The 27,693-nt window shown below is 38.5% G+C and overlaps 2 protein-coding genes across 2 annotated transcripts; one reads left to right on the forward strand and one right to left on the reverse strand.

Annotated features, from left to right (window-relative positions):
* Nucleotides 1-11,376: 11,376 nt before the first annotated feature.
* On the forward strand, nucleotides 11,377-23,024 carry nms (neuromedin S). Its single transcript, XM_034561700.1, has 7 exons — nucleotides 11,377-11,449; nucleotides 17,694-17,740; nucleotides 18,133-18,189; nucleotides 21,818-21,844; nucleotides 21,928-21,981; nucleotides 22,082-22,150; nucleotides 22,932-23,024. Exons 1-7 carry the CDS (start codon nucleotides 11,377-11,379, stop codon nucleotides 23,022-23,024), a joined length of 420 nt encoding a protein of 139 aa, XP_034417591.1.
* Nucleotides 23,025-23,336: 312 nt separating this feature from the next.
* Nucleotides 23,337-27,485, reverse strand: pdcl3 (phosducin-like 3). Its single transcript, XM_034560889.1, has 6 exons — nucleotides 27,368-27,485; nucleotides 26,460-26,577; nucleotides 26,250-26,340; nucleotides 26,040-26,183; nucleotides 25,648-25,856; nucleotides 23,337-24,097 (listed from the first exon to the last, which is right to left on the reverse strand). Exons 1-6 carry the CDS (start codon nucleotides 27,371-27,373, stop codon nucleotides 23,949-23,951), a joined length of 717 nt encoding a protein of 238 aa, XP_034416780.1. The 5' UTR covers nucleotides 27,374-27,485; the 3' UTR covers nucleotides 23,337-23,948.
* Nucleotides 27,486-27,693: the final 208 nt, after the last annotated feature.

The raw sequence follows: 27,693 nt of genomic DNA on the forward strand, positions 1-27,693 counted from the left end.
GAGCCCCTTGGTGCAGGAGGTTCTGAGCCTCTAGGTGCAGGAGGTTCTGAGCCTCTAGGTGCAGGAGGTTCTGAGCCTCTAGGTGCAGGAGGTTCTGAGCCCTGGATGCAGCCCCTAGAGAAATAGATAAAAGAATAAATAAAGGGAAATATATATGAAAAAGCAAAAACAACAAAAGAGTAAAAGAAATGGTATTCTATAAAATTGTATAGATTAAATAAATTAATGCGATTAATGTATTTTTAAAATGATATGAATACATGGATAAATTAACAAAAAAATGTGAAAATAAATATAAGTGCTTACAATTATTTTAAATTCTTTATATTTCCACAGTTATTTGTTATTTATTTACATATTTCTTTTCTTTGCGTGTATTACATGTGACAGAATGTTTACGACATAATTATATCATTTATAATGTGTGTTTTACAGGTTTAGTGTTGCAGATCAACAGATCCCAGCTCAGTTAACGTACATCTTTTATCGGAGTGATTAACGAGGCCACGGAAGCAGAACTGAACCTACGTTCATTACGTTGAAGCAGAATTGGATCACAAATCTAACGTCACGTGTTCCGGTCTTGACATTCCCCGAGATGCTGCGGCCAGAATCGACCGTCTGGGTGCTTTAAAGGTGAGCACCCGCTGAGTTATGGGCTTAATAAGAGGACGGGCATCGATGCTCGTTAACGCCAGAGTTTGATGAAGAGAAGGAAGTCTCTGAGAAGAAGCTTCCAGAGACACAGGTCTGCTTAAAGAGCAACAATAGGATGAGGTCATATTCATCCTATTGTTATCGGGCTCATTTCATCATTCTGAACCTGTCGAATATTTTAAAACGTCTTGCAGATTTCTGCGTTTCATTTAAAAAAAGAAATAGAGCTCATGGAGCTTCCAGGTCCAAAGCGTTGCTTAGATACGGACCAGCGTCTGAGGATCCTCGTTCCTCTGAGAACAAGATGGTTGAAGGTAAACATTACCTAGAAAGCACCTGGACGACAACATGGTGGAAAGACAAAGACTTTAATAGAAACAAAGAGGAGCCGCTCTTTGGACTTCCATCACGACAATCAACTTCCACATTATTATTGTTCATAAAACATCTGAAAAGAAGTTAAACTTCTATGTAAGTTGTTCTTTTTTGTCCTACATCTGTTGATTCCTGCTTATGGTGTCTGTAGTAAATATACCATAAGACTACTGTTTATGCTATCTGTACTATAGTAAATATACCATAAGACTACTGCTTATGGTATCTGTACTATAGTAAATATACCATAAGACTACTGCTTATGGTGTCTGTGTATGGTGTACTATAGTAGTTACTATAGTACAGACACCATAAGCAGTAAGTTATGATAGCAGTAGACTTATGCTGTCACATACCATAAGCAGACCATTTGAATATGTGTTCATGGTACATCAATCCAAACCCACCTGTTGGATGAATCTATTGGAATCCATGCATTAGCATTCTTTAAAACAGGCTTCCTCCCAGATAAAGAAGATCCATCCTTTTCTTTTGAGGACATTGTGTTCATTTGCACAATCACAGCAGCACTTTGGGAGGAAAGCAGTCAAAGCAATCAGAGCCCCGACATCAGGAACCAGCACATGAAGGTGACGGAGCAGCTGCTGCAACTAACCAATCAGGGGAGCCCAGCCTGCAGGACACTTTCCCATCATGCTCTATTGCTCATGTGGGCGTCCCCGAGGCGAAGATAGGACCACCGGGAGGAGCAGGTCCATGTGGCTGGTGTGAGTCACATGCTATGAAAGATGAAGTCGTTTCATCAACACCAGGACAAAGACACATTGTTGCAGCTTTAGATTTCTCTATTCATATGTCAGACGACCTGAAGTAATAGTTAATGGATCATACCAGGATATTCAACTAAATCCATCAACTAGTAATAGGATTTTCAAAATTCTGAAACAATTTTACAAGCTGTAACTCAACATTTTAACACATGTTTTAAAGATATAAACAAAACTATTCGACTGTACAATGAGGTAATCTTGCAAAGCTGACGCTGAAATGGAGTCGGTTAGTTTTGGACTAATAAAATGAACAAAACGATGGGTTCAGTTTAGGTTTGGGTTCTAATAAGTACATATGAGTGGGTTGCATGTGGACTACATATGAGTGGACTTCATAGGAGTGGACTACATATGAGTGGGTTGCATGTGGACTACATATGAGTGGACTTCATAGGAGTGGACTACATATGAGTGGGTTGCATGTGGACTACATATGAGTGGACTTCATAGGAGTGGACTACATATGAGTGGGTTACATGTGGACTACATATGAGTGGACTACATAGGAGTGGACTACATATGAGTGGGTTACATGTGGACTACATATGAGTGGACTACATAGGAGTGGACTACATATGAGTGGGTTGCATGTGGACTACATATGAGTGGACTACATAGGAGTGGACTACATATGAGTGGGTTACATGTGGACTACATATGAGTGGACTTCATAGGAGTGGACTACATATGAGTGGGTTACATGTGGACTACATATGAGTGGACTTCATAGGAGTGGACTACATATGAGTGGGTTACATGTGGACTACATATGAGTGGACTACATAGGAGTGGACTACATATGAGTGGGTTGCATGTGGACTACATATGAGTGGACTTCATAGGAGTGGACTACATATGAGTGGGTTGCATGTGGACTACATATGAGTGGACTTCATAGGAGTGGACTACATATGAGTGGACTTCATAGGAGTGGACTACATATGAGTGGGTTGCATGTGGACTACATACGAGTGGACTACATATGAGTGGGTTACATACATGTGGACTACATATGAGTGGGTTACATGTGGACTACATATGAGTGGACTACATACAAGTGAACTACATATGAGTGGGTTACATGTGGACTACATATGAGTGGGTTACATGTGGACTACGTACGAGTGGACTACATACGTGTGGACTACATATGAGTGGACTACATACGAGTGGACTACATAGGAGTCTACATACGAGTGGACTACATACAAGTGGACTACATACAAGTGGACTACATACGAGTGGACTACATATGAGTGGGTTACATATGAGTGGGTTACATGTGGACTACATATGAGTGGACTACATATGAGTGGGTTACATACATGTGGACTACATACGAGTGGACTTCATAGGAGTGGACTACATATGAGTGGGTTGCATGTGGACTACATAAGAGTGGACTACATAGGAGTGGACTACATATGAGTGGGTTGCATGTGGACTACATATGAGTGGACTTCATAGGAGTGGACTACATATGAGTGGGTTGCATGTGGACTACATAAGAGTGGACTTCATAGGAGTGGACTACATATGAGTGGGTTGCATGTGGACTACATAAGAGTGGACTTCATAGGAGTGGACTACATATGAGTGGGTTGCATGTGGACTACATATGAGTGGACTTCATAGGAGTGGACTACATATGAGTGGGTTGCATGTGGACTACATATGAGTGGACTACATATGAGTGGACTACATAAGAGTGGACTTCATATGAGTGGACTACATATGAATGGACTACATATGAGTGGTTTACATGTGGACTACATATGAGTGGACTTCATACAAGTGAACTACATATGAGTGGGTTACATGTGGACTACATATGAGTGGACTACATATGAGTGGGTTACATGTGGACTACATACGTGTGGACTACGTACGTGTGGACTACATATGAGTGGACTACATACGAGTGGACTACATACGAGTGGACTTCATAGGAGTGGACTACATATGAGTGGGTTGCATGTGGACTACATATGAGTGGACTACATATGAGTGGACTACATAAGAGTGGACTTCATATGAGTGGACTACATATGAATGGACTACATATGAGTGGTTTACATGTGGACTACATATGAGTGGACTACATATGAGTGGACTACATATGAATGGGTTACATGTGGACTACATATGAGTGGACTTCATACAAGTGAACTACATATGAGTGGGTTACATGTGGACTACATATGAGTGGACTACATATGAGTGGGTTACATGTGGACTACATACGTGTGGACTACGTACGTGTGGACTACATATGAGTGGTCTACATACGAGTGGACTACACATACGAGTGGACTACATACGAGTGGACTACATAGGAGTCTACGTACGAGTGGACTACATACGAGTGGACTACATACGAGTGGACTACATACGAGTGGACTACATATGAGTGGGTTACATGTGGACTACATATGAGTGGACTACATATGAGTGGGTTACATATGAGTGGGTTACATGTGGACTACATACGAGTGGACTACATACGAGTGGACTACATATGAGTGGACTACATATGAGTGGGTTACATATGAGTGGGTTACATGTGGACTACATACGAGTGGACTACATACGAGTGGACTACATACGAGTGGACTACATACGAGTGGACTACATATGAGTGGACTACATATGAGTGGACTACATACGAGTGGATTACATGTGGACTACATACGAGTGGACTACATATGAGTGGGTTACATACATGTGGACTACATATGAGTGGACTACATACGAGTGGACTACATACGAGTGGATTACATGTGGACTACATACGAGTGGACTACATATGAGTGGGTTACATACATGTGGACTACATATGAGTGGGTTACATGTGGACTACATATGAGTGGACTACATACAAGTGAACTACATATGAGTGGACTACATACAAGTGAACTACATATGAGTGGGTTACATGTGGACTACATACGAGTGGACTACGTACGAGTGGACTACATATGAGTGGGTTACGTGTGGACTACATACGTGTGGACTACATATGAGTTGACTACATACAAGTGAACTACATATGAGTGGGTTACATGTGGACTACCCACACACCCAGACCCTCTGGTCGGGGTGGTGGTTCAGGTCTACTCATCTCACCCAAATGGAGTTTTGCTCTCTACCCGCTTGCATTTACCCCACTGTCTTTTGAGTTTCATGCAGTGACGGTTACTCATCCGGTTCATCTAACCATTGTCGTTCTCTACCGTCCTCCTGGTTCCTTTGGAGACTTCTTGGAAGAACTAGATGTCCTCCTATCAAACTTCCCAGAAAATGGCCCCCCCGCTCATCCTTCTGGGTGACTTTAACATCCAGACTGAGAAATCATGTGACCTGCTACTCTTACTGTCTTCCTTTGCTCTCTCTCTCAGTCCTTCCCCTCCTACTCACAAAGCTGGCAACCACCTTGACTATATGTTCACCAGAAACTGCTCTACATCTGACCTCACTGTAACTCCACTTCATGTCTTTGACCACTTCTTCATCTCTTACTCTCTCCCACTCTTTGGAACTGACAACCCTCCCACAACGGACTCTGCACCTGTCCGTCGCAACATCCGCACCCTCTCACCCTCTCACCCTCTCACCCTCTCTCTCTCACCCTCTCACCCTCTCACCCTCTCTCTCTCACCCTCTCTCCCTCTCACCCTCTCACCCTCTCACCCTCTCACCCTCCTCTCCGGCCTCCTCTGTTCTGTCAGCCCTCCCTTCAACCGATTCCTTCACACTTATGCAGCCTGACTCTGCCACTGACACACTTCTCTCTACGCTGTCGTCCTCTCTTGATTCTCTCTGTCCTCTTACGACTCTAAAGGTCCTCAAGTCCTCTCCGGCTCCGTGGCTATCCGAACCAGTGCGCGCCGAGAGAGCCACAATGCGAGCATCGGAAAGGAAATGGCGAAAATCCAAACACGCCAGCGACCTGCTCGCCTATCAATCTCTTCTCTCCTCCTTCTCTGCGTCCATCACTGCAGCCAAAAGTTTGTTCTATCAATCCAGAATTGAATCCTCTTTATCTAACCCTAAAAAGCTCTTCTCTATCTTCTCCAACCTCCTTGACCCCCCTGTTCCCCCCCCTCCCTCCACCCTTCTACCAAGCCACTTTGTTGACTACTTTACAAAAAAGATAGACGACATACGCTCTTCATTTACTAATCCATCTTCCATAACTACACCTCCAGTAACTTCACCTTCTTCCCCCTTGTTTTCCTCTTTTATCCCCCCGTCTCCTAATCAAGTTCTTACCTTGGTAACCTCTGCCCGCCCTACCACCTGCCCCCTTGACCCCATCCCTTCTCACCTTCTCCAGTCCATTGCTCCGGACCTTCTTCCCTTTCTCACCCATCTCATTAACACCTCCCTCTCAACCGGCTGTTTCCCTAACTCTCTGAAGGAGGCAAGAGTCAACCCTCTCCTGAAGAAATCCACTCTCGACCCATCTGAAATCAACAACTACAGACCTGAAGTCAACAACTACAGACCTGAAGTCAACAACTACAGACCTGTCTCTCTCCTTCCCTTCCTCTCCAAAACTCTAGAGCGAGCTATCTTTAACCAAGTCTCCTCCTTTCTTCACTGTAACAACCTTCTAGACCCCCACCAGTCTGGATTCAAGACAGGCCACTCAACAGAGACTGCCCTCCTTGCTGTCTCTGAGCAGCTTCACACTGCTAGAGCATCCTCTCTCCTCTGTCCTTATCCTTCACACTAGAGCATCCTCTCTCCTCTGTCCTTATTCTTCTAGACCTTTCTGCTGCCTTTGACACAGTGAACCACCAGATCCTCATGTCCTCCCTCCAGGACCTGGTATCTCAGGCTCTGCTCTCACTCTTCTCATCCTACCTCACCGAGTGCTCTTACCGGGTAACCTGGAGAGGATCTGTGTCTGAGCCTTGTCCTCTGACTACTGGGGTCCCTCAGGGTTCAGTCCTTGGTCCTCTTCTCTTCTCTCTGTACACCAACTCTCTTGGCTCTGTCATTCGCTCGCATGGCTTCACCTACCACAGCTATGCTGACGACACCCAACTGATCCTCTCGTTTCCCCAATCTGAAACACGGGTAGCAGCACGAATCTCTGCCTTTCTGACCGACATCTCTCAGTGGATGTCCGCACACCACCTGAAAATTAACCCGGACAAGACTGAACTTCTCCTCCTTCCAGGAAAAGGCTCTCCCACCCACGACCTGACTATTAACTTCAACAACTCAGTGCTGGTTCCGACTCCGACTGCCAGGAACCTCGGAGTGACGCTCGACAGTCAACTCTCCCTGACTGCCAACATTACCACAATAACACGCTCCTCTAGGTACATGCTGTACAACATCAGGAGAATACGACCTCTTCTCACTCAGAAGGCGGCACAGGTTCTGGTCCAGGCTCTGGTCATCTCACGGCTGGACTATTGCAACTCCCTCTTGGCAGGTCTACCTGCTAAAGCCATTCGACCTCTACAGCTCATCCAGAATGCAGCTGCTCGACTGGTCTTCAACCGACCGAAATTTACCCACAATCCTCTACTCCTCCGCGACCTTCACTGGTTACCGGTGGCCGCCCGCATCCGCTTCAAAACATTGGTACTTGCGTACCGTGCTGCGAACAGATCGGGTCCAGTCTACATCCAGGACATGGTCAAACCGTACATCCAGGACATGGTCAAACCGTACACCCCAGCCCGTTCACTTCGCTCGGCTTCTGCCAATCTGCTTGTAGCTCCTTCACTACGAGCTAAATCACGACTGTTTGCTGTGCTGGCTCCTCATTGGTGGAACGAGCTTCCCATTGACATCAGGACAGCAGAAAGTCCTTTAAGAGTGGACTACATACGAGTGGATTACATGTGGACTACATACGAGTGGACTACATACGAGTGGATTACATGTGGACTACATACGAGTGGACTACATATGAGTGGATTACATACATGTGGACTACATACGAGTGGACTACATACGAGTGGATTACATGTGGACTACATATGAGTGGACTACATATGAGTGGGTTACATGTGGACTACATACGAATGGATTACATGTGGACTACATACGAGTGGACTACATACGAGTGGATTACATGTGGACTACATACGAGTGGACTACATACAAGTGGATTACATGTGGACTACATATGAGTGGACTACATATGAGTGGGTTACATGTGGACTACATATGAGTGGACTACATACAAATGGATTACATGTGGACTACATACGAGTGGACTACATACGAGTGGATTACATGTGGACTACATACGAGTGGACTACATACGAGTGGATTACATGTGGACTACATACGAGTGGACTACATATGAGTGGGTTACATACATGTGGACTACATATGAGTGGGTTACATGTGGACTACATATGAGTGGACTATATACAAATGGATTACATGTGGACTACATACGAGTGGACTACATACGAGTGGATTACATGTGGACTACATACGAGTGGACTACATACGAGTGGATTACATGTGGACTACATACGAGTGGACTACATATGAGTGGGTTACATACATGTGGACTACATATGAGTGGACTACATACAAGTGAACTACATATGAGTGGGTTACATGTGGACTACATATGAGTGGACTACATATGAGTGGGTTACATGTGGACTACATACGAGTGGACTACGTACGAGTGGACTACATACGTGTGGACTACATATGAGTGGACTACATACGAGTCTACATACGAGTGGACTACATACGAGTGGACTACATACGAGTGGACTACATACGAGTGGACTACATATGAGTGGACTAATACATACGAGTGGACTACATACGAGTGGACTACATATGAGTGGACTAATACATACGAGTGGACTAATACATACGAGTGGACTAATACATACGAGTGGACTACATACGAGTGGACTACATACGAGTGGACTAATACATACGAGTGGACTACATACGAGTGGACTACGTACGAGTGGACTACATCCACCACCACACTCCATCAGGCCCCCTCCTACCTCAGACCTGCTCCACCACCACACTCTATCAGGCGTGACCATAGGTGAGGGTTGGAACGTAGACCGACCAGTAAATGGAGAGCTTTGCCTTCCGGCTCATCTCCCTCTTCACTAAGACGGACCGGTACAGCGCCTGTTTTACTGCTGCAGCCGCACCGATCCGCCTGTCGATCTCCCGCTCCACCTTACCCTCACTCGTGAACAAGACCCGAGATACTTGAACTCCTTCGCTTGGGGTAGGCAGTTTGCCCCCACCTGGAGGGAGCAATCCGCCGGTTTCCGGCAGAGCACCATGGCCTCAGATTTGGAGGTGCTAACTCTCATCCCTGCCGCTTCGCACTCGGCTGCAAAACGCCCCAGTGAATGCTGGAGGTCACGGTCCGAGGAGGCAAACAGGACCACATCATCCGCAAACAGCAGAGAGGCGATCCCGAGACTCCCGAACCGGATCCTCTCCGCCCCCTGGCTGCGCCTAGATATCCTGTCCATGAAGGTCACGAACAGGACCGGTGATAAAGGGCAGCCCTGGCGGAGGCCAACACCCACCGGGAACGTGTCTGACTTACTACCGAGGAGACGAACACAGCTCCTACTGCAGGCATACAGAGACCGGATGGCCCGTGCCAACGGGTCCGGCACCCCATACTCCCGCAGCACCCCCCACAAAAACCCCCGAGGGACCCGGTCGAAAGCCTTCTCCAGGTCTACAAAGCACATGTAAACTGGTTGGGCAAACTCCCAGGACCCCTCCAGTAATCTTGCGAGGGTAAAGAGCTGGTCCACTGTTCCACGACCGGGACGGAATCCGCACTGTTCGTCCTGAATCTGAGGTTCGACAAGCGGTCGGAGCCTCCTCTCCAGCACCCTGGCATAAGCTTTTCCCGGGAGGCTGAGCAGTGTGATACCACGATAGTTCGAGCACACTCTCCGGTCCCCCTTCTTGAAGATGGGAATTACCACCCCGGTCTGCCAGTCCATGGGCACTGTTCCCGACCCCCATGCGATACTTATACCGCTGTGCTCTTTGTATTTATATGCCTGGTTCTTTGTGTTCTTTCCACGTATAATAATGTGTTATTCTCACAGTAACCCTCCTGTCACTTGGAAAGGTTTAAACATTTAAAATGTGTGTCAGGAGAAACGTGACACCCCGGTTGAACGTGGGCGCCGGTCTGCGCCCGGTCCACCTGATCCGAGCAGCTAATCCCTGACGGGACCCCATCGGACCCGGGTCTGTTACCTGCACAGGTAAATAACACCCCCAGCTGTCTGACTCAAGGAGAGGGGACATCTTCTCACACATATTCACATCAGGGATAATGCTTTTTTATTCAACATCATTCTGATGCAACTGTGCTAGATTTAGCAAATATATACATTTTAATGTGCCGTCTCTCGACAGATTGATGCACGATTGCGCAACGTCTACTGTGCAGGTGCGTGAGGCATTCATGGTTCACGGTAAACCAGATGACTCAGGAAGCATTAATAGGTTCCTGTCCATGGCTGTGCTCATTGCTTTCAGAGAAACCTTTGGAGATCTCCGGGCCAGTGTTTTTAAAATCCTACTTTGGCGAGACGCCAGAAGAAGATGAGGTCCACCTCAGCTCCTGCTCCTCCACATTGTAGTTGTGTTGTGTTACAAGTTGATGTCACAGTGTTGAGTTATGATGTTAAGTATGTATTTTTCAAAATAAAAGACAAAACAAAGATTTGAGTCTGAAAATGAATCACGTGATTCTGCTGTTATTATAATGTATAGTTTAAAAAACAACAACAACAACAACAACAACAACAACAACAACTCATACTTAAGGAATAATTTAAACTGTAGCATGTCTTCAAGATATGATCCTGACATGTAAAGAGGTTTTACCAGCTGCTTGTTCATCCGGGTCTTTCAAGCTGATTCCAGTCACATTACCCATAATAACTACTGGCATCACTCCTTACGCCCAGTATTCCCAGAATAATGTGTGTGTGTGTGTGTGTGGGGGGGGGGGGGGGGGGGGTCTGCTTATGACGGGTCACCTGATTGGTCACCTGATTGGTCACCTGATTGGTTACCTGATTGGTCACCCTGTGCGTCAACGCGTGGAAAGGTTGTGCGCTTTTTAAAGTGCTTCAGGAGCCGAACAGCTGATTGAGTTCCGGAGATCACCGACGAGAGCCGACCCGAGCCGACCGACCCGAGCAGACCGACCCGAGCAGACCGACCCGAGCAGACCGACCGGCGAGCCAACGAGAGGAAGTTAATTAGGAGAGGAAGCGGAGAGAAGAAACGGAGAGAGGAAGCAGAGAGGAAACGGAGAGAGGAAACGGAGAGAGGAAACGGAGAGAGGAAGCAGAGAGGAAACGGAGAGAGGAAGCAGAGAGGAAGCAGAGAGGAAACGGAGAGAGGAAGCAGAGAGGAAACGGAGAGAGGAAACGGAGAGGAAGCAGAGAGGAAACGGAGAGAGGAAGCAGAGAGGAAGCAGAGAGGAAACGGAGAGAGGAAACGGAGAGGAAACGGAGAGAGGAAGCAGAGAGGAAACGCGTGAGCCATGTCTCTGCCGAGCGAGAGGAAACTTCTTCTCCTCAGTTTCTTCTGGTTTCTTGGATCTTGGAGCTCAACAGGTGCGTGAGCTCATTTACCTTCATCAGGGTCTAATGGTCACCTCATTTACCTTCATCAGGGTCTAATGGTCACCTCATTTACCTTCATCAGGGTCTAATGGTCACCTCATTTACCTTCATCAGGGTCTAATGGTCACCTCATTTACCTTCATCAGGGTCTAATGGTCACCTCATTTACCTTCATCAGGGTCTAATGGTCGGTTTATTATGTTTATTAATGTTTATGTAACACATGTGATGTATTTCTTAAAACACATCTCATATCTTGGGATTCACAAACAAACACAAGAGCAAAGTCACAGCTCATTATAGAGAATATTATAGATGTAATGTGTCAGAGATAAGGAGATAAAATACATACATTATGATCAAGTCAATCAAGGGAGGGAAAGGGGAATACAAGTATATCAAATACACTTACATTGTAATAATTTAAATGTAGTTTAATAAGACATACTTTACTTGTATACATGTTTAGAATTTGTAATGTGTCTTCATATTAAATCATGTATTAATTCTTTAGATCAATAAGCTATTGGTATTCAGTGGTACTTTCTTAGTCTTTTAATTCATAAAGAGAGATGCTTTGCTGGAGAAATTTCTGGGCCAAACAGCTCGATAACATTAACAACCGTAGAGGAAGACCCTGAACGCATCATGGCATTAAGTAACGCAAATAAATGGGATACATATCAAAATAAATTAACTAAAAGACATTAACATGAAACTTCCTTGGTTGATTACTGACATTAGGACCATTTCTTTTTATATAACATGTTTTTGAAAATGTTATGTTTAAATATGTAATATGCTTATCAAATCAAAAAGTCTCAAAGAAAACGTGTTATGGAGGAACAATTTACCAAAACCTAAACAATGACAAGTGCATGAAAAACAATGTTTTAAAGTATTTAGATCCTTTAAAAAACCTACATAGACATATGAAACATATCACCCATTCACTAGAACTACAGACACAATATCATGTTCATATGAAACATATAACCCATTCACTAGAACTACAGACACAATATCATGTTCATATGAAACATATCACCCATTCACTAGAACTACAGACACAATATCATGTTCATATGAAACATATCATCATCCATTCACTAGAACTACAGACACAATATAATGTTTATATAAAACATATCGTCATACATTCACTAGAACTACAGACACAATATCATGTCCATATGAAACATATCGTCATCCATTCACTAGAACTACAGACACAATATCATGTCCATATGAAACATATCGTCATCCATTCACTAGAACTACAGACACAATATAATGTTTATATGAAACATATCATCATCCATTCACTAGAACTACAGACACAATATCATATCCATATGAAACATATCATCATCCATTCACTAGAACTACAGACACAATATCATGTTCATATGAAACATATCACCCATTCACTAGAACTACAGACACAATATCATGTTCATATGAAACATCATCCATTCACTAGAACTACAGACACAATATTATGTTCATATGAAACATATCATCATTCACTAGAAGAACTACAGACACAATGTAATGTTCATATGAAACATATCATCATCCATTCACTATAACTACAGACACAATATCATGTTCATATGAAACATATCATCATTCACTAGAAGAACTACAGACACAATGTAATGTTCATATGAAACATATCATCATCCATTCACTAGAACTACAGACACAATATAATGTTCATATGAAACATCATCCATTCACTAGAACTACAGACACAATATCATGTTCATATGAAACATCATCCATTCACTAGAACTACAGACACAATATCATGTTTATATGAAACATATAATCATCCATTCACTAGAACTACAGACACAATATCATGTTCATATGAAACATCATCATCCATTCACTAGAACTACAGACACAATATCATGTTTATATGAAACATATAATCATCCATTCACTAGAACTACAGACACAATATCATGTTTATATGAAACATATCATCATCCATTCACTAGAACTACAGACACAATATCATGTTCATATGAAACATATCATCATCCATTCACTAGAACTACAGACACAATATCATGTTCATATGAAACATATCACCCATTCACTAGAACTACAGACACAATATAATGTTCATATGAAACATATCATCACCCATTCACTAGAACTACAGACACAATATCATGTTCATATGAAACATGTCATCCATTCACTAGAACTACAGACACAATATCATGTTCATATGAAACATGTCATCCATTCACTAGAACTACAGACACAATATTATGTTCATATGAAACATCATCCATTCACTAGAACTACAGACACAATATCATGTTCATATGAAACATCATCCATTCACTAGAACTACAGACACAATATCATGTTCATATGAAACATATCATCATCCATTCACTAGAACTACAGACACAATATCATGTTCATATGAAACATATCATCATCCATTCACTAGAACTACAGACACAATATCATGTTCATATGAAACATATCATCACCCATTCACTAGAACTACAGACACAATATCATGTTCATATGAAACATCATCCATTCACTATAACTACAGACACAATATCATGTTCATATGAAACATATCATCATCCATTCACTAGCACTACAGACACAATATCATGTTCATATGAAACATCATCCATTCACTAGAACTACAGACACAATATCATGTTCATATGAAACATATCATCATCCATTCACTAGCACTACAGACACAATATCATGTTCATATGAAACATATCATCATCATTATTCACTAGAAGAACTACAGACACAATATCATGTTCATATGAAACATATCATCATCCATTCACTAGAACTACAGACACAATATCATGTTCATATGAAACATGTCATCCATTCACTAGAACTACAGACACAATATTATGTTCATATGAAACATCATCCATTCACTATAACTACAGACACAATATCATGTTTATATGAAACATATCATCACCCATTCACTAGAACTACAGACACAATATCATGTTCATATGAAACATATCATCCATTCACTAGAACTACAGACACAATATCATGTTCATATAAAACATGTCATCCATTCACTAGAACTACAGACACAATATCATGTTCATATGAAACATCATCCATTCACTAGAACTACAGACACAATATCATGTTCATATGAAACATATCATCATCCATTCACTAGCACTACAGACACAATATCATGTTCATATGAAACATATCATCATCATTATTCACTAGAAGAACTACAGACACAATATCATGTTCATATGAAACATATCATCATCCATTCACTAGAACTACAGACACAATATCATGTTCATATGAAACATGTCATCCATTCACTAGAACTACAGACACAATATTATGTTCATATGAAACATCATCCATTCACTATAACTACAGACACAATATCATGTTCATATGAAACATATCATCATCCATTCACTAGAACTACAGACACAATATCATGTTTATATGAAACATATCATCACCCATTCACTAGAACTACAGACACAATATCATGTTCATATGAAACATATCATCCATTCACTAGAACTACAGACACAATATCATGTTCATATAAAACATGTCATCCATTCACTAGAACTACAGACACAATATCATGTTCATATGAAACATATCATCATCCATTCACTAGAACTACAGACACAATATAATGTTCATATGAAACATCATCCATTCACTAGAACTACATACACAATATCATGTTCATATGAAACATCATCCATTCACTAGAACTACAGACACAATATTATGTTCATATGAAACATATCACCCATTCACTAGAACTACAGACACAATATTATGTTCATATAAAACATGTCATCCATTCACTAGAACTACAGACACAATATCATGTTCATATGAAACATATCATCATCCATTCACTAGAACTACAGACACAATATAATGTTCATATGAAACATATCATCATCCATTCACTAGAACTACAGACACAATATAATGTTTATATGAAACATATCATCATCCATTCACTAGAACTACAGACACAATATCATGTTCATATGAAACATATCATCATCCATTCACTAGAACTACAGACACAATATAATGTTCATATGAAACATCATCATCCATTCACTAGAACTACAGACACAATATCATGTTCATATGAAACATATCATCATCCATTCACTAGAACTACAGACACAATATCATGTTCATATGAAACATCATCCATTCACTAGAACTACAGACACAATATAATGTTCATATGAAACATATCATCATCCATTCACTAGAACTACAGACACAATATCATGTTCATATGAAACATCATCCATTCACTAGAACTACAGACACAATATTATGTTCATATGAAACATATCATCATCCATTCACTAGAACTACATACACAATATCATGTTCATATGAAACATCATCCATTCACTAGAACTACAGACACAATATCATGTTCATATGAAACATATCATCATCCATTCACTAGAACTACAGACACAATATCATGTTCATATGAAACATCATCCATTCACTAGAACTACAGACACAATATAATGTTCATATGAAACATATCATCATCCATTCACTAGAACTACAGACACAATATCATGTTCATATGAAACATCATCCATTCACTAGAACTACAGACACAATATAATGTTCATATGAAACATATCATCATCCATTCACTAGAACTACAGACACAATATCATGTTCATATGAAACATCATCCATTCACTAGAACTACAGACACAATATTATGTTCATATGAAACATATCATCATCCATTCACTAGAACTACAGACACAATATCATGTTCATATGAAACATCATCATCCATTCACTAGCACTACAGACACAATATAATGTTCATATGAAACATCATCATCCATTCACTAGAACTACAGACACAATATCATGTTCATATGAAACATCATCCATTCACTAGAACTACAGACACATCATGTTTATATGAAACATATCATCATCCATTCACTAGAACTACAGACACAATATAATGTTCATATGAAACATCATCCATTCACTAGAACTACAGACACAATATTATGTTCATATGAAACATATCATCATCCATTCACTAGAACTACAGACACAATATCATGTTCATATGAAACATCATCCATTCACTAGAACTACAGACACAATATTATGTTCATATGAAACATATCATCACCCATTCACTAGAACTACAGACACAATATAATGTTCATATGAAACATCATCCATTCACTAGAACTACAGACACAATATTATGTTCATATGAAACATATCATCATCCATTCACTATAACTACAGACACAATATCATGTTCATATGAAACATATCATCATCCATTCACTAGAACTACAGACACAATATAATGTTCATATGAAACATCATCATCCATTCACTAGAACTACAGACACAATATCATGTTCATATGAAACATATCATCATCCATTCACTAGAACTACAGACACAATATCATGTTCATATGAAACATCATCCATTCACTAGAACTACAGACACAATATCATGTTCATATGAAACATATCATCATCCATTCACTAGAACTACAGACACAATATAATGTTCATATGAAACATCATCCATTCACTAGAACTACAGACACAATATCATGTTTATATGAAACATATCATCATCCATTCACTAGATCTACAGACACAATATAATGTTCATATGAAACATATCATCATCCATTCACTAGAACTACAGACACAATATAATGTTCATATGAAACATCATCATCCATTCACTAGAACTACAGACACAATATCATGTTCATATGAAACATATCATCATCCATTCACTAGAACTACAGACACAATATCATGTTCATATGAAACATATCATCACCCATTCACTAGAACTACAGACACAATATCATGTTCATATGAAACATATCATCATCCATTCACTAGAACTACAGACACATCATGTTTATATGAAACATATCATCATCCATTCACTAGAACTACAGACACAATATCATGTTCATATGAAACATATCATCATCCATTCACTAGAACTACAGACACATCATGTTTATATGAAACATATCATCATCCATTCACTAGAACTACAGACACAATATAATGTTCATATGAAACATCATCCATTCACTAGAACTACAGACACAATATTATGTTTATATGAAACATAACTTCTTGAGCTCTTCACTCAGACGCCGCTCCTTTCGACCAATGGGGAGACGGGATAGAGTTTAGAAAGGTAGGAAATGATTTTTGTTATTTCACATTTATTTACGTTCTATTAATCATTTCTGACATCTTCACGCATGTGTTGTTGTTCCTCTTTTGTTAAGTTTAATGTATTTGTATGTTTGATTAATGATAACTTATTTCCAGGTTTCAAGATGTTGTGAATGTCACTTTAATCATGAACCAACAGCAGCTTTTGATTGTCGCTCCGTCAGATATTAATAGTAATATTTCTTCTTAACTGTGCGGTAACGTGGTGTTATGTGATCATCACCATCTTTGGTCTGTTTATAGAACAATATTGTGAGGTAAATAATTGAGATCACACTGATCTGCATACCAAGTTATACTTATTTATTCATTTTTGATGAATACATAAGTGTGTTGTTTGTGTGTCTGCAGGTGCGAGGAACCCAAAGTGAGGATCTGAGTGATGATTTATGGCCAGACCAGGACGAGGTAGGTGCAGATGAACAACTTTAGAGTCACTAAAAGGTACAGAATATTATATACTATAACATATGTTAACATGTTTACCTGCAGCATTGTGATATAATTAAACACTGTTCACCTCTGGGAACATTCAAGTTTTAGACAATGTACCACGTTCATATGAAACATGGTACATTTTCATTAGGAAACACATTTTTTTTTATTTAGAGAGATACTAACTCATTATTATTAGATATTGACTCATTATTATTAGACACTAACTCATTATTATTAGATACTAACTGATTGTTATTAGATACTAACTCATTATTATTAGATACTAACTCATTATAAGATACTAACTCATTATTATTAGATACTAACTCATTGTTATTAGATACTAACTGATTGTTATTAGATACTAACTCATTGTTATTAGATACTAACTCATTATTATTAGATACTAACTGATTGTTATTAGATACTAACTCATTATTATTAGATACTAACTCATTATAAGATACTAACTCATTATTATTAGATACTAACTCATTGTTATTAGATACTAACTGATTGTTATTAGATACTAACTCATTATTAGATACTAACTCATTATTATTAGATACTAACTCATTATAAGATACTAACTCATTATTATTAGATATTGACTCATTATTATTAGACACTAACTCATTATTATTAGATACTAACTGATTGTTATTAGATACTAACTCATTATTATTAGATACTAACTCATTATAAGATACTAACTCATTATTATTAGATACTAACTCATTGTTATTAGATACTAACTGATTGTTATTAGATACTAACTCATTGTTATTAGATACTAACTCATTATTATTAGATACTAACTGATTGTTATTAGATACTAACTCATTATTATTAGATACTAACTGATTGTTATTGGATACTAACTCATTATTATTAGGTACTAACTCATTATTATTAGATACTAACTCATTGTTATTAGATACTAACTGATTGTTATTAGATACTAACTCATTGTTATTAGATACTAACTCATTGTTATTAGATACTAACTGATTGTTATTAGATACTAACTCATTATTATTAGATACTAACTCATTATTATTAGATACTAACTCATTATAAGATACTAACTCATTATTATTAGATACTAACTGATTGTTATTAGATACTAACTCATTATTATTAGATACTAACTCATTATTAGATACTAACTCATTATTATTAGATACTAACTCATTATAAGATACTAACTCATTATTATTAGATACTAACTCATTGTTATTAGATACTAACTCATTGTTATTAGATACTAACTGATTGTTATTAGATACTAACTCATTATAAGATACTAACTCATTATTATTAGATACTAACTCATTGTTATTAGATACTAACTCATTGTTATTAGATACTAACTGATTGTTATTAGATACTAACTGATTGTTATTAGATACTAACTGATTGTTATTAGATACTAACTCATTGTTATTGGATACTAACTCATTATTATTAGATACTAACTGATTGTTATTAGATACTAACTCATTGTTATTAGATACTAACTCATTATTATTAGATACTAACTGATTGTTATTAGATACTAACTCATTATTATTAGATACTAACTCATTGTTATTAGATACTAACTCATTGTTATTAGATACTAACTGATTGTTATTAGATACTAACTCATTGTTATTAGATACTAACTCATTGTTATTAGATACTAACTGATTGTTATTAGATACTAACTCATTATTATTAGATACTAACTCATTGTTATTAGATACTAACTCATTATAAGATACTAACTCATTATTATTAGATACTAACTCATTATTATTAGATACTAACTGATTGTTATTAGATACTAACTCATTATTATTAGATACTAACTGATTGTTATTAGATACTAACTCATTATTATTAGATACTAACTCATTATTAGATACTAACTCATTATTATTAGACACTAACTGATTGTTATTAGATACTAACTCATTATTATTAGATACTAACTCATTATTAGATACTAACTCATTGTTATTAGATACTAACTCATTATTATTAGATACTAACTGATTGTTATTAGATACTAACTCATTATTATTAGATACTAACTCATTGTTATTAGATACTAACTCATTGTTATTAGATACTAACTCATTGTTATTAGATACTAACTGATTGTTATTAGATACTAACTCATTATTATTAGATACTAACTCATTGTTATTAGATACTAACTCATTATTATTAGATACTAACTCATTGTTATTAGATACTAACTGATTGTTATTAGATACTAACTCATTATTATTAGATACTAACTCATTATTAGATACTAACTCATTATTATTAGACACTAACTCATTATTATTAGATACTAACTGATTGTTATTAGATACTAACTCATTATTAGATACTAACTCATTATTATTAGACACTAACTCATTATTATTAGATACTAACTGATTGTTATTAGATACTAACTCATTGTTATTAGATACTAACTCATTGTTATTAGATACTAACTCATTGTTATTAGATACTAACTCATTATTATTAGATACTAACTCATTATTATTAGATACTAACTCATTATTATTAGATACTAACTGATTGTTATTAGATACTAACTCATTATTATTAGATACTAACTCATTATTAGATACTAACTCATTATTATTAGACACTAACTGATTGTTATTAGATACTAACTCATTATTATTAGATACTAACTCATTATTAGATACTAACTCATTATAAGATACTAACTCATTATTATTAGATACTAACTGATTGTTATTAGATACTAACTCATTATTATTAGATACTAACTCATTATTAGATACTAACTCATTATTATTAGATACTAACTCATTATAAGATACTAACTCATTATTATTAGATACTAACTCATTGTTATTAGATACTAACTGATTGTTATTAGATACTAACTCATTATTATTAGATACTAACTCATTATAAGATACTAACTGATTGTTATTAGATACTAACTCATTATTATTAGATACTAACTCATTGTTATTAGATACTAACTCATTGTTATTAGATACTAACTGATTGTTATTAGATACTAACTCATTATTATTAGATACTAACTCATTGTTATTAGATACTAACTGATTGTTATTAGATACTAACTCATTATTATTAGATACTAACTCATTGTTATTAGATACTAACTCATTATAAGATACTAACTCATTATTATTAGATACTAACTCATTATTATTAGATACTAACTCATTGTTATTAGATACTAACTCATTATAAGATACTAACTCATTATTATTAGATACTAACTCATTATTATTAGATACTAACTGATTGTTATTAGATACTAACTCATTATTTTTAGATACTAACTCATTATTAGATACTAACTCATTATTATTAGACACTAACTGATTGTTATTAGATACTAACTCATTATTATTAGATACTAACTCATTATTAGATACTAACTCATTATTAGATACTAACTCATTATTATTAGATACTAACTGATTGTTATTAGATACTAACTCATTATTATTAGATATTGACTCATTATTATTAGATACAAATTGTTGACAGACAACTATTATTGATCTGAAAATGTGTCTCCCTGCAGGATCAAGTCCAGAATGTTTTCAAAAGAGTAAGTTCTCAAACCTCCGTTCTCCTATTTCTGATATTATTATTATTATTATTATATTATGACTGAGTTCCTCCTGTTTTCAGTTCCTGTTTCATTACTCGAAAGCACACAACTCGGTGGGCGCCGTGCAGCACGAGGTGAGCTGAAGGCTCCTGATGGATATGATGCAATAGTAGTGGATTCATATCTCTTTAAACATGTGTTATTAGTATTAGTCTCCTCTCCTTTGTCCTCCAGTCACACTCCGTTCATCCGTTGATGCGACTTTCCCCCAAACTGTCCCAGAGGAGGAAGGTGTTGCTCTTGGTGAGAAATCATAAAGACATGAAGCCTCTTTAATCTTTAATCAGCAGGAATAAAGTCGACGCCTCCACAGGAAGCTTCCTTTGTTTCCACTTCCTTTGTTTCCTCTTCCTTTGTTTCCACTTCCTTTGTTTCCTCTTCCTTTGTTTCCTCTTCCTTTGTTTCCACTTCCTTTGTTTCCTCTTCCTTTGTTTCCACTTCCTTTGTTTCCTCTTCCTTTGTTTCCACTTCCTGTCCAGCTGCCAGAATTATCATCAGAGAAGAAGAAACGGACAAGTCGGGTTTTAAATATATTATTTATTTCTAACTAATATTTTCCTGAAAAGATAAATAAACAAAACTGTAAAGATCAAATATTTAACCAAGACACAAAACAATTATCTTCATAAATTAAATTAAAGTATTATGGAAAGCATAATAACCAACTTTATTGCAATTTTGTAAAAGTTATATTAAAAAACTACAATAATTACATATATAACGCCCAACTGAGAATAAAATATTGCTTTAAAGATTACTTTTATTCTGAGACGCTATATAACGTTTTAAATCTAATGATTAACATTCTCTCATTATTACTGGTGTAAATACTCCTTCACATATGCTCTATGGCTCTTTTGATCTTTTTAATATATCTTTGTATCCTTTAGACACTCTTATTGGTGTCCGTGTTTCTTCTGTTGGAGTCTTTGATCGAACTCTGGCACAATAACTTTGGGATTAATATTTATGAATCTCATCAAATCAAAGAAACAATGTAAACTGAGTGTTTGGGGTTCCTCAGGCAGCACATGCATCAACGTGTTCCAGGTCCAGGAAGAAGAAGGAGATCTTTATAAATCACATCAGTGTTCCCGGCTCCATTTACTGCCGCTGACACGTTTGTCTTCTTCTTAATGAAACAGAAGATTGGAGGTCGGCCGGAGGGAACGCTGTAGAAGAGAAATATCTACAATAAGCAAAACTAGAGGAAGAGACGAGGAGGACGAGAAGCTGCTCGACACCTTTTGAATCGAGCTTCTGGAGGAAGATTCATGTACAGATGGAACAAAGAGCGGCACCACCATGACCCGACATCCATAGATATATATACATACACACATACATATATAAACTATATATATATATATATAATATTATCTCTTAAGGACGTTAATGTCATCGAAAGAAATTAAGGAAGAAAAACTGATTATTGTGTCAAAGAGGAGGACTCATTTAATTCAACAGATTCAAATGTACATTTTGTGACAAATATGATGAAACGTAATAAAAAAAATTAAAAAAACTTTAAAAAAGTTACAATGTGTCTTTGATGCTTTTGTAAAGATTCACGTGAAGCCGTCGGATGTTTATTGAACTACAAAAGAAGGATTGTTGTGCAGGTCCAGGAGTCTGTGAGCAGGACTGGGTTAAGATATGAAGAGTATACGCTGGTAACAGAGACGCCTAACCTGACCCTCTGATCCCCTGACCCTCTGACCCGCTGAACCCCTGACCCTCACCCTCTGACCCCCTGATCCCCTGACCCTCTGACCCTGACCCCCTGACCCTCACCCTCTGACCCCCTGACCCTCTGAACCCCTGACCCTCTGACCCCCTGATCCCCTGACCCCCTGACCCTCTGACCCCCTGAACCCTCACCCTCTGACCCTCACCCTCTGACCCGCTGACCCTCACCCTCTGACCCCCTGAACCCTCACCCTCTGAACCCTCTGACCCCCTGACCCTCTGACCCTGACCCTCTGACCCCCTGAACCCTCACCCTCTGAACCCTCTGACCCCCTGACGGGTCCCAGAGTCTCTAACAGTCCTCGTCCTCCGAGTCGCTGTCCTTTCCTGTGGGAAGAGAAGACCTGATGGACGACATCAGCTTGTCTTGGATCTGCTTCTTGGGGTTCTCCTCCAGGTCCGTCTCCACCGCTCCGGACTCCGAGAGCCTCCACTCCAGCTCTGCAAGGGACACACAACAACAACAACAACAACAACAACAACAACAAAATATGAAGACGTGTGCACCAATTCAAAAGATTACAATGTTTCAAAAAAAGATGAGACTAAATTAAGATCAAATGCCAAAACACTGAGACAAATGTACTTGTATATATATGTATATATATACATACATACATATACATATATATGTATATATATATATTTTTTAATATCATTACAAGTAAGGGAGGAAGCAGCAGCAGTTTATCACTTCACCAACAAGCAGTTGCTTTTTGTGTTGCTGCTTTATGTACACACACATGTATACACAAACACACACATACACACACACACATATATACACACATACACACATATATACACATGTATACACATGTATACACACACATATACACACACACACACACACACACATATATACACACATACACACATATATACACATATATACACATGTATACACATGTATACACATGTATACACACACATATACACACACATACACACACACACACATATACACACGTGTGTTCCTACCTTCGGCTTTGAGGTTCATGCCCCCGAACACCAGCGGCCCGATGAACACATATACACACACGTACACACACACACACACACACACACATATATACACACATACACACATATATACACATGTATACACATGTATACACATGTATACACATGTATACACACACATACACACACACACACATATACACACGTGTATACACACATGTACATATACACACATATAAATATACACACATACACATACATATACATATACACACATGTACACACACATATAGACACATATACACACACATATATACACGTGTGTTCCTACCTTCGGCTTTGAGGTTCATGCCCCCGAACACCAGCGGCCCGATGAACACACATACACACATATACACACACGTACACACATATATACACATGTATACACACATATACACACACATATACACACACACACATATACACACACACATATACACACACACATATACACACATGTACACACACACACATATACACACGTGTATACACACATGTACACACACATACACGTATACACACATATAAATATACACACATACACATACATATACATGTACACACGTGTATACACACATGTACACACACATATAGACACATATACACACATATAGACACGTGTATACACACATGTACACACACACACATATATACACGTGTACACACACACATGTGTGTTCCTACCTTCGGCTTTGAGGTTCATGCCCCCGAACACCAGCGGCCCGATGAACACATATACACACACGTACACACACACACACACACACACATATATACACACATACACACATATATACACATGTATACACATGTATACACACACATATACACACACATACACACACGTACACACACACACACACACACACACACACACGTGTGTTCCTACCTTCGGCTTTGAGGTTCATGCCCCCGAACACCAGCGGCCCGATGAACACATATACACACACGTACACACACACACACACACACACGTGTGTTCCTACCTTCGGCTTTGAGGTTCATACCCCCGAACACCAGCGGCCCGATGAACTGGGCCTTCATCTCTCCGGCCAGGTACACGAAGACGGTGGGCAGGTTGCGGTCGGGGTAGTTGGCGATGCAGGTGGTGGAGATGGACTTGAGGAACTTGGTCTGGGGGAACTTCCTGGCCAGCGAGCTCAGGTGCTGGTTGATGAGGGAGCACAGAGGGATGCTGGGAAAAGGGGCGGAGACATCATCTGAGTGAAGGTCGTAAACGAGGTCGTAAACCTTCTGACATCACAAGAAATAAAATAAACAAAAACAAAAAACAGTCCTGACACTCGTCGAGCAGCTGTAAAGGTCACAGGTCGAACTGAACCCAGAGAAGACATTAAGGGGTCAAAGGTCAGCCTACCCGGTTCTGTAGAGGTGCAGCACCACCCAGATGGCGTCTCCGGCCTTGTTGACCTCCTTCACGTAGTCCTGCCCAGAGATCTCCACCAACTCCCCGAAAATGTTCTTCATCTGAGTCGCCTTCCAGTCGGCGAGACGCTTCTGTCTGCAGGAGTCACGTTCAGTAACAGAACATTAATAATAATAATAATATATAATAACAGCCACGTACTTGTACATCTCAATGGCCGCCTCATCGTCTTCCCCGAACTCGTCTTCATTCTCCTCCAGTTCGTCCAGCGTCATGTCTTCGTACGTTTTAACTGTTCAGAGGAACAATGATTACATTTAATCTGACCCTCAATGAGCAGTTCAATTAAACTCATACATATACATACTGTATATATATATATATATATACACATATTTCTGCCTCTCTTACCCACAGACTGCTGCTGGAGAGCCAGCTGCTCCTCTTCGTCATCTTTCGGGACCTCTTTGGGAGGAAGAATGCCTTTCTTCCTCAGGATGTCGTTCCACTCGGTGTCTTCGTTCGGGTCCTGGACAGAAAACAAGAGAACAAACACAAACATTGGTTCTCTTCTCTGGTTTTGTAAAAAAAAAGTGAAACATTGATTTCAAAACTAAAATCTGCTAGTTTCAATAATAAAGTTATAGTTTAAAGCAATAGAGCAACACTATAAAACATGTATTGTTCATCTCCATTGTTTCAAATACTATTGATAACAGTTTAATTATGGGATAGACAAAAGGACTTGATGACTAAACATCTAACGGGTTGAAAAGTCACTTAAATGTAAAGATTTGCTTTTTTCTTTCCGTTTCATATCCGTGTTGTTTGAAACATTTCATAATAATCAACATTAGCTTGTCTTTGCTCTGCTTCTCTGGGTTTTACTTATAAAACAAATCTTATTTTATCTACATAAATATAGTATATTTATATATTCTTATTTTTTAAATATTTAAAAAATCCACTAAATATTATAAACATATATGTGGTATAGATACATACATAATAATTGGCAAAATAATACATTAAATAATAATTTAACTCCAATACATACACATATATATCTATTAATATTATTAGATTACATCTTTCCAAGACTTTTATTAGCACGTATTTTAAATGAAACGCCTCTTTAACATGTGTTTCGGATATATTAAGCACTTTGCTGGCTAGCTAACAGTCGAGCTAACACTCAAACAGGAACACGCCGGCTTCGCCGGAAGCTTCAGTTTCATCTCGACAATCAACACCGACACCAGCCGACGTTTCATTTTCTCATTCTGGAAACATTACAAGTGTTATAAAGTTCCTCAAACCTGCATTTTGACAGACAGCAGCTTCCTCTGGAGTCACACTGCTCTCCTCCCAGATACGGAAACAGAAAGGTCCGCCGACGGTCCGGTTCCGGAAGGAAACAAAGAGGCTACGACTGTTTCCAATAGCACAAACATCATCTGTGAAGTAATAAAACAAAGTTTAACTAAGGATATATTACAATAAACACAAATTCTATATTTTAACATATTGTATGTGGTGCTGTAGTTTGTAAAATCCTGTTTACAAGATGAGGAACTAATGCGTTACGGGGGTTGGACAATAATAAAGGTGACACCAACTTCCTGGTGATTCTCAATATGACCAA

The sequence above is a fragment of the Cyclopterus lumpus genome, chromosome 21, assembly GCF_009769545.1.
Source record: "Cyclopterus lumpus isolate fCycLum1 chromosome 21, fCycLum1.pri, whole genome shotgun sequence".
In the NCBI taxonomy this organism is placed as follows: Eukaryota; Metazoa; Chordata; class Actinopteri; order Perciformes; family Cyclopteridae; genus Cyclopterus; species Cyclopterus lumpus.